General features: G+C 40.4%; 1 protein-coding gene and 1 long non-coding RNA gene across 2 annotated transcripts in view; both read right to left on the bottom strand.

Moving 5' to 3' along the window:
* Nucleotides 1–7,548, bottom strand: part of LOC134440011 (fibroblast growth factor receptor-like 1) — a 21,203-nt gene extending 13,655 nt beyond the window's left edge. Inside the window, exons 1-5 of the mRNA XM_063189936.1 lie at nt 7,491–7,548; nt 6,992–7,045; nt 4,996–5,280; nt 2,665–2,753; nt 1,737–2,007 (exon numbers count right to left, since the gene is read on the bottom strand). Coding sequence (XP_063046006.1) covers nt 1,737–2,007; nt 2,665–2,753; nt 4,996–5,280; nt 6,992–7,045; nt 7,491–7,539 — 748 coding nt within the window. The 5' untranslated portion in view covers nt 7,540–7,548. The remainder of the gene's footprint in view (nt 1–1,736; nt 2,008–2,664; nt 2,754–4,995; nt 5,281–6,991; nt 7,046–7,490) is intronic.
* A 1,867-nt stretch (nt 7,549–9,415) lies between these two features.
* The window catches only part of LOC134439782 (uncharacterized), a 13,819-nt gene continuing 13,234 nt past the window's right edge, over nt 9,416–10,000 (bottom strand). Inside the window, exon 8 of the long non-coding RNA XR_010032848.1 lies at nt 9,416–9,878. This is a non-coding gene — a long non-coding RNA (uncharacterized LOC134439782). The remainder of the gene's footprint in view (nt 9,879–10,000) is intronic.

Here is a 10,000-nt window from a genome sequence, read left to right as displayed (position 1 = left end):
GCTCACATTGAGGAGTCACAGGTCATATTATAGACTATATTGACGCTTTAGAGATCAACAGAAAATGGTTTTGAAAGAATTTGTTGATATTGAAGCAATAAATGCTGAGATATTTTTTTTGACTGTAGAAATGGAATCCTGCTACATGCTCCCAGACCTAGTAGTGGAGCTCACAAAGCTGTGCGGAACTACAGGTCGGGCAAGAGCCAGGCAAGAAAAGTCTAGCCTACGTAAAAAGTAGATCCTGATTTTTAGGTAACTGTCGGATACCGGATCCACTGCTTGAGATCCTGCCGTATAGTCTGAAAAACCCTATTTATCCTGCCGGATCCGGAACCGGATCTTGGATCCTGTACATCTCTAGTTTTGATGCCATGCATGAAAATACACAATGAAAATCCACGAAAATAAAGAGAATGCATGAATGAGAAAGTGAGTCTACACTTTTGGCCTTTACTGTACGTATAGAGGGAAAAGGTTGTGCAAGAATGATGATTACTGAGTGACACATGATTAATGAGAAATTACAATACAGCATATCAAAAAACACAAAGCCCAAAGTACTTACACGTATGCAACAAAATTTAAATGCCGTTTAGCTGTGGCTGATATTTTTTTTTTTAAAAGAGAGAAGGATGATCTGACTGAAGTGGAAGGCGGCAGTAGTCTTGAACTTTTACATTGTTGGTTATGTTTACCCATAAACAAGTGGCTGAAACCCTCATATCCACACTCTACAGCAGCGGTTCCCAAAATGGGGGTCAGGACAGCCAAGGGGGTCGCGGAGGTAATGCAGGGGGGTCGCACAGAGAAGCAACTTTGCATAATAAACGGGAAATACATGCGTTAACAGCTAACATCATTCCATAAATTGGTTAGTGACTTAGTCCCAATTGATTGAACTTTCCCTGCAACAACAACAAAAAATTGTGTTTAGAATGTGGTGGGTTGGGTTCGTTAAAATATTCTAGGTGCAAAACGGTTGCCTGGCTCTTGCCCGACCTGTAGTTCCGCGCAGCTTCATGAGCTCCACTACTGGGACTTGGAGGGCCCACGTTCTCGCCACCAACAAATTCCTTCAAAAACGTTTTCTGAAATGCCTAAAGCGTCAGTATAGTCTATAATCTGTCCTGTGACTCCCCAATGCGAGCTGCCATTGATATTAAAGCAATAAATGCTCCGACTATTTTTTTTTGGCTGGAATCCTGTTCCAGACCTCTGTGGCTTTACAATATACGAAACTATCCTCACCAAACAATCAAAATCTGTAGATTCTGCCAAACTCTTCTTCTCAACACCCTTTCTGAAGTTATCCTCTCCCTTCTCTCATTGTCTTGTTCATCTCTCCTTTCTCTGTTTTCACAACCTGTCATTAGGATCAATTTAACGAGTGAACCATTACTATTGCTTGCAATATTACTAAATACTGTTGTGTGTTAGGTGTCTGCCATCTTCAAATAAAAAGATACAGAAAGACCTAATGCACATTATTACGCATTGCAGGTCACTTTGGTCTGTTACCACATATTTTATCACATATTTCAGTAGATATGCCCTCATTAACATACGTAATCATCTTATTTCAGAAAACAATGCAATGCAAAAAATATTTGCCCTAATTTGTGTTAACAACAGTGAAGGTTTTAAATAATTATTCCATAGTCCATTGTCATCCTATGGACAAATGAATGGGAAATCTCCAACTTTGACCATGAAAAGAGTATGTTGTAACTTACCAGTCTTACGCAGCACTGTGAGGTAGGCGATGCGGAAGCTGTATCCCATGGTGTTGGCCCCCAGGCAGATATACATGCCGGCGTCCTCCTCCTTGGCCCTGGTGATGAACAGCTTGCTGAAGTAGGATCCGTCCAGGCGGGACAACACCTTTCCCGTGGACAACAACACAAAATGGTGGTTGCGCACCTTGATGGTGGAGTTGTACTTGCTCTCGTGGCCCGGCTCCACCGTCTTCAGCCACTGAATGACGGGCTTCACGTCGCTGCGCACCTTCAAGTCAAGTCAGCTTTTATTGCCAGTTTCTTTGGTTCAGAGTTGTATAAAGTAGAAATAGAAGTACTCTTACAGATGCTAATTACAACACTAGTAGTATGGTATAAAAAATGTAAACTGGTAATGTCATACCAATAGTGTTGAAATTATACTTTTCCTTCTACTTCATAGCACTCTATGACACTCTTGCACACTTGACCTCTGCATCATACGCATGACATGAATAAATGTTTTATGGTCATGAAAAGTTGACATTGAGCTATCTTGACCATAACCAAATGTCACTTGATGACAACAGTCATTAAATGTTTGACAGTGACATAACTCACTATGGCGTGACGGCATCATGACACTGTTTTGACTCTGTCACATCATACGTATGACACCAGCGTAAAGTAAAGTGTTGCCATTTCGATTTCTTAATATGCACAGGTCATGCAGTACAAGGAAATTGACATTACATTACATACAATTAGCCATAGACAGATCACACAGACACACATAGGGCCTACACACAGATGCGCGCGTGCGCGCGCACGCACACACACACACACACACACACACACACACACACACACACACACACACACACACACACACACACACACACACACACACACACACACACACACACACACACACACACACACACACCTTGCACTGGAAGGACGTGTTTCCTCCAGAGGTGACTATGGTGTTCACTGGATGTTTCCCCATCAGGATGGGCCTGGAATTCGTCCTCTCTGAAATATCATGTCGGTGGATATAGTGACGCATAAAACAAACGCAGAAAAAAATAACTTTATATTTAGAATATTAAATATTAAATGTACACTTTATATTTATTAGAATACATGTTAGTATGTATCCTTTGCTCAGACATTACTGTATGTCAGGATGGGCTTGGAGTTTGTCCTCTCTGGAATATCATGTCTCTCTTTCTCTTGATCATCTCTCCTTTCTCTGTTTTCACAACGTGTCATAAGGATCAATTTATTGTGTGAACCATTACTGTTGCAATTTGCTTGCAATAGTACTAAGTACTGTTATTAATCCTGAAAGAAATGATGGTGTCTGCCATCTTAAATACACAAATAAAGAAACATACACAAAGACCTAATGCACATTATTACGCATTGCAGGTCACTTTGGTCTGTTACCACATATTTTATCACATATTTCAGTAGATATGCCCTCATTATTACCTCCGCCAAGGAGGTTATGTGATGGCCTGGATTTATGTGTTTGTTTGTGTGTTTGTGTGTGTGTTGTCTGTGTTCGTTCGTTCCCTGCTATTTCTCTGCCTGCCACAAGGTGTGCGCAGTGAGCACTGAGCACCGGCGTGCCTGCGCCTTTTACAGCAACAATAAGGAACAGGGAGAGACTCTCTCCTTTGCCACCAGCTCCAACACCAAGTGCATTTCACCTAAAAAGTCATTAATCCACAGGCAGCCTCCATCCGCAGGCAGCAAACAATCCTGTCAAATGAATGACCACCGCTGCCAAAAATATGGAATTTGTGATTGTGTAGGCCTATATGTTATCATTGCTGTTGCGAGATGGACTGTGACCACCCCCGCAGACCGTTTAGGTTCACTGTTACGTTGTCAAAAATATAGAATATGTGATCGTTTATGTTCACAATGCTGTTGTGGACTTTGGTTCACAATGCTGTCGAATAGATTAGGCTACTTTTGCCAAAATAATGTATGACTGTACGTTCACAATGCTGGTAAAATTCATTAGACTAGCCTACTACATCCCCTTCATTACATTTAAAGTTAAAGGGAAACTCCTGCCAATTTCAATGTGCTGTTGTATTTCTCACGCTACCCTTGACTTGTCAATACCCGGTGACGCCGCATTTTTTGGCTCAGCCCTTTCCAAGATATGAGCTATTCTAATCTATCTTGACCATAACCAAATGTCACTTGATGACAACAGTCATAGAATAGAATATTGAGAGAAAGTGACAGTTGTGATGGAACCCTTTATTGACAGCATCTGTTCTGATTGTCTGTATGGCCGTTAGTATGGTGCTCTAAGGCAGAGGGCAGAATCAATAACAGTTTCTAGGTCTTTAGCTTACTGTTGTAAAAAAAAACTAAAAAGAATTGGCACATGTCCTGCACACAGATTGGAGTCATATGTGTGATCTTTCTAACAGTGAATGAAGTTTATAGGCTTAACGGTTCAGTCACAAATGGACCTCTTGTGGAAGATGTGCTGACCTCTTCAGAAAGGCACTTCAAGAGTCAACGGGAAAAGCAATGGGTCCAGCCCTGCTGTTTTTACACACCTGCCATTTAAAAAGTAATGGGAGTTGGGACATGATATTTTCACCGTGTGGAGTCATCTTCTAGAGCTCACTAACAACGTTTCAACTAAACTTCTAAGTGAAAGTGTTGATGTTTTATGAACAAAAAAGCCTCCTACACTCTGATCTGTAGAGTGGGACGGAACTCTGTCTCTGAAGGTTCTACCATTGTTTTCAATGGGGACCCACATTTCCACAAAATCGCCAAAAACGGAAGAACGACAAGAGACACGGACATGCTATATCAGTACAAATGATCTCCAAGCCGAGCCGGTCGTTTTAGTGTTTGAACGGTGTCTCTATCTCGAAAGGCCTTGGAGGAGATTCATTTATTTCTATTTTTACTACCCTGCACAAGAGAATCAAGCAACCTACTAAACTGTAGGCTACTTAGGGATTACTAGAATCGGGCCTTTCTCTGCAAGTGTCAGTGGATAAAGAGAAGTGACCCACAAGACGAACACAGGAAAAAATGTTCACGTCATGAATGCTTGTTAAGACAGTGTCACTCTGTCTATGACAATCGCCGTCAAGATGGGCTTGGATTTCGTCCTCTCTGTAATATTGAACAATTGCAGGGGAAATAATCCCATTGGAGACTACCAAAGTTGCTAACTGGCTAACATCTAGCCTACGTATGCTTTCAAGAAACACAACCCTGGACTTACTGATGACGTCCACTTTGTATGTGGCGTTGATCTTGCCGGCCTCATTGGACACGTGGCAGGTGTATTTGCCGCTGTCCTCGGGTGTCAGATTCTTCAGGCTCAGCGTCCACGTCTTCCTTCGACCTTCACCCACCTCCTCGGAGGTCAAGGGCTTGCTGTCTTTCAGCCACATGATGACGGGCTGCGGGTTGCCGTTGGCAGCGCACCTCAGCTTCACCGAACTGCCCATGGTCCGGGTGATGACACGCTTGCGCATCTTAGTGGGCTGCGTGAAGTAGGGTCGAACTGGAAAACACACACACACACACACACACACACACACACACACACACACACACACAATTGAAGTGTTAATTTAGCACTCGTAGAAATACATTACATTACATTACACTTATTTTACAGTATTGGGAACAGTCCCTGGGGTTAGATGCCTTGCCCAAGGGCACCTCAGCCATGTATTGAGGTAGGGAGTGGAAGGGTGGGATTCGAACCTGCAGCCCTCTGATCTTAACCCCATCTCCTTAACCACTAGGCCACGCATGTTGGTCCGACTCTGAAGTTGATGACACACAGGACAACTTCTGAGCAATGTTGTTACCGGGCAACGACATGATTGGCTCCTCATTTTCTGATTAAATGGTTAATAGGCCTAAGTGTTGCCTACTGCTGATCTAAGTCTTCTTGATAAAAAGTATTACAGTGATTAAACAGTCCAAACTAGATCTTTGAGTATTGTGTAGCCCATATTGCTCAAAAAGTTGCCAGGTGTATCATCAACGTATGTGTTGAGTAGGAATGCAGTAAATAATTTGGAAGTTGTTATGACAATATTTAGCCTACTCTACTATCAAATATTTAATCTTAAACAGTTTAGTTGGCAGAGTCAATCTGGATGGGCCTCCCTGGCCAATGCATGACGAATATATGTTGATACAAAAAAGGCAATTCATAAAATAAAATAATATAAAATTAATAAATAACCCTGAAGATGTTCACATCTTAGATAGCGGGGTGAACACAACAAGGTTTCATAAATACCAACTATATCTCAGACCAGTCGCACTGATTGGACAACAAAAAACAACAAACTAACTCAAAGCCACCATGACAGTTGCCTGCTCAGCATGACAGCAAAGCCACAAATGGCGTGAGTACAAAACGAAGCAAAAAAACAAAAGCACCTTGGTTTACTGGGGTCGGCTTGAATTGCTTTAGTTCCCCTACAGTCGAGATGTCTGGTGAATCTGAATTACTGACTTTGAAGACTTTATTTTAGAAAACTTCAATTCCATTATTAATTATAGAGAAAATGATATGGAAATATGAAATCCTATTTGTCTATATTATTTTGTTGCCCCCCTTAAGGGCAACATCAGCCAAGTAGGGCAATAGGACATTTGCAACAGCAACTTGAGCTTTGTCACCAGGGGGCTACAGAGTTACACACACACAGAGGTCTGGTGAGAACCGAGCTAGCAAAACGGGGCCCCAGCAGAAAACGTTTGGGAACTACTCTGCAGTAGGCCTACATATCAACACAAAGTGCAAACGTACAATCATGTCAGTTGCAGTTAATTTGCAGAAATATTCGTACAGTTTTGGCAGCTGATATTAAAATGTTGTAAATGTTACTTTCCTTAATAAATTAATGTCAATGTATCAGTGATGGTTATGTAGATCATAATGCTGAATACTGTAACAATATGTTTAGGGGAGTGTAATGCAACAACAAATTGAGTGCAAGTGCAAACAACAGTTGGCCATTTATATCTATTTAAATACAAGGGTCTTTGTAAAGACCATCATATGCCTCTTACAGACACGGAATAAACATGTCTTTCATCTTCCCATTCTCACAGTCTGTGGAAGGATAAAATCGAGAACATTTTTGAATGCATGTATTTGGATTAAATCCTTCAATTGCAGATATAGACATAACGACATAACAATAGCATTTTAGCCACATCTTATTTGATAATAGCCTTTATTTTGATACCTTCTGTGAGACAAAATTGTCCTGAAGATGGCAAACTTCTTTTCACAAAGCAAACTGGAAAGTATAAGATGTTAAAATGCATACAACGACTGACATAAACTACAGAATATCAGTTGCAAAAGATTACAATTCATATTATAACACGGTAAAGACAATTGTCATTTTCTTTGAAATGTTACCTTTCAGTTCATTCAGAGGTAACACAACACTTTCACTTTCACCTTGTACAGTACCTGCTCACGAGAAATATGCATATTAACAGAGGAGTTCACAAATCACAAGCACATCACAGTAGCATCACAATGTTATTTCTTTTATTCAACAAATGGAAGATACTCATTATCATCAATCTATACTTCAACAGTCTGGAAATCAAGCTCATGGGTGATTAAAGGTCAAATATTAAATATATCTGAATAATAAATAGCATTCACAATCACTTAGAGTATTGTATGATCTTCCAGGCTTCTGTTTTTGTATATTAAGATGAATAGCTTACCCATGGCAATGTGCAGGATTGTCATTAGAAGAAGTGATGACATTGCCATGACTGTTTCTGTCCACTGTGTCGGTAAGGTATAGTGGAAATGAGGAAGTGTGAGGTTTAATGGTGACGCTCACGTGGGTTGGGCCATTCTTTCCTTTCTGTTTTGGTGTCAACAAAAATGACAAACATTTGGGACATTCAGTAAATTGTGAAGACAGAAGAGATATACTATTTTCCAATCCTTCGAGGGTACAAAAAGAACAGGTCAGCTGTTACAAATGAGTGAATTATTGTTGGGGATATTTATGAACATTTATAATGAACATGTCTCAGGTAGCAAATGTTGTTGGAGGACAAGGAGGACTCGACACATTATAACATGATTTTATATCAAGTGTTTCTTGCCTTATAATTCAGGGGTTCAACCGGTGTATTTTTTCATCATGTTTTCCTTTTTTGTTGTGCTTAAAAACTGATCTGAACAGCAAGGCATCCATTTAAAGTGATTGTCCTTGTGATGGAGCCACATGACTGGACATATTAGAGAATATCCTGAATTTCCCCTCGGGGATCAATAAAGTTACTGTACTCTACTACGTGTGTATGTCCTGTATTTTCCCTCCTTATGTGTCAGTATTTGGAAGGCCTTCCTTCAGAATATGCGTGGGTGGGTGACTTCTCATGCCTACACATCAAGACCTACACAGCATTCAAACATTCATTAGACTCTCCAGATGAAAAAGCACACCCAGGCTCTGTATCAGTATTCTATAGGATAGTGCACCCTTGGGGTAGCCTGGGCGAATAGCCGACTGTTGACTTGATGTGCGGAGGCAAAATTTGTGGGCGGAGCACATAGGATGGCGTCGCCAGGCTACCCTTGGGGGCCCTGATACCAAGCCCGATGACCTTGAACTTCAACCTTGAACTTCATTCCGTAATTGTTTATAATCCAGGTGGTGCAATAAACACAGGAACAATACATGTCATTGGAAAGCTTAGACCCTCAGGAATACGTTTAGCACAACTTTACAGAGATTTGATCATTTTGTATGTGCATTATTATCAATTTATTACACAATGTCTCCTTTCAAATTTGACCCTCGCAAGCACCCCGCTCTTGATGTCTCCCCACCTTCCTATGATGAGTGGACATCAAAAAAAAAAAAATCCCTGGAAAATATGGTCTCAACATGTCAGTTAGAATACAAGGTTCCATGTCAGTTAGAATACAAGATAACGAGGTTTAGACCTTGGCCATGGCTGAAACGGTGAAGGCACTGTAGCCTACTGTTATACCGGGGAGCTGGGTTTGGGGCCGGCCCAATGTCATTTCCCAGCCCTATGCTTTCTCTCTCTCCCAACCAATTCTTGTCCACCTCTTCAGATGTCCTGTCATAATAAAGGCAGAGGCCCTACATACCTTTTAAAAAGAAAAGAAGAAAAGAGTATGGAGAAAGCGCTTCTTAACATTTTAACAAATGTATCAAAGGCCTAGGTTGGGCAATATAATTTAACCTGAGTGTTTTAAAGCTGCTTAATTTTTCACTGAATGAATGATTGTTTCAATTCTCTCACATTGTAATATGTATCTCTCAGTCACATTGGGCATTTGAAAATATCATTTTCATTTGGAGACATATGGCGCCATCATGTGTACATTGAGAAAACAACAGTGCAGTGAAACATGAGAGTTTTTCGTGTAGAAACATTGTACATTTCGACAAAATACTGTATAAAAATATTTAATCTGCACACATTACAATACCTGGACACAAATAAAGGTGTTGCTTTTTCTGTAATGTAGACCAAACATCACCCCCCCCTCCCTCCTGGACAGGTCTCACATGCCCATTCCCACCAAAGACAAGCCTTGAAGAAACAAGCGTTGAAGAAACATTGGCATATTTATTATAGACTACCTAAAAAAATAAACATTCGTAAATTAAATGTTAATAATTCCAAACTAATTTCAACAAAGCATTCCAAGAAGGCAGAAACTGTCTGTGGAGAGCATTTCTGTCAATCTCCCAGGGCTGCTCATCACTGTTTGATTAACTTGAATATTGTAAAACAATTCTACAACAGTACAAACAGTCTAAACTGACTCAGATACATATGATGGAATCGCAATATATTAGAAGAAGATACCGCACACTCTTGTCCATCGTGCTGCAATTTATTAAGAAAACAACGTTTCGGCCCGTATGGCCTTTCTCAAGTTTTTTGGAATCGCAGTTATAAACATTAATGTGTTGATTTCGTATAGAGAACATAAAAAGTGGTAGGCTACAGACATTGGCCAACTTGCTTATAGTTCCGTTTTGGGTCTGAATTTGGGTGCCGTTTTGACACAGTTACTCATAGCAATCAGGCAAGAATAGAAGGCATCCCCCAGTCCTAAAAAAGATAAGAAAATAACAAATATTTTCTATGTAACGAATAACAAAAATATTGAATAAAATATTGAAATAATATCGAAAACTCATACCACAAACAGTGATGGGCAATCTGGATTCAGA

This window comes from Engraulis encrasicolus, chromosome 23 (genome assembly GCF_034702125.1).
Source record: "Engraulis encrasicolus isolate BLACKSEA-1 chromosome 23, IST_EnEncr_1.0, whole genome shotgun sequence".
In the NCBI taxonomy this organism is placed as follows: Eukaryota; Metazoa; Chordata; class Actinopteri; order Clupeiformes; family Engraulidae; genus Engraulis; species Engraulis encrasicolus.
The sequence above is the reverse complement of the archived record's forward strand: the minus strand, read 5'-3'. Positions and strand labels throughout refer to the sequence as shown.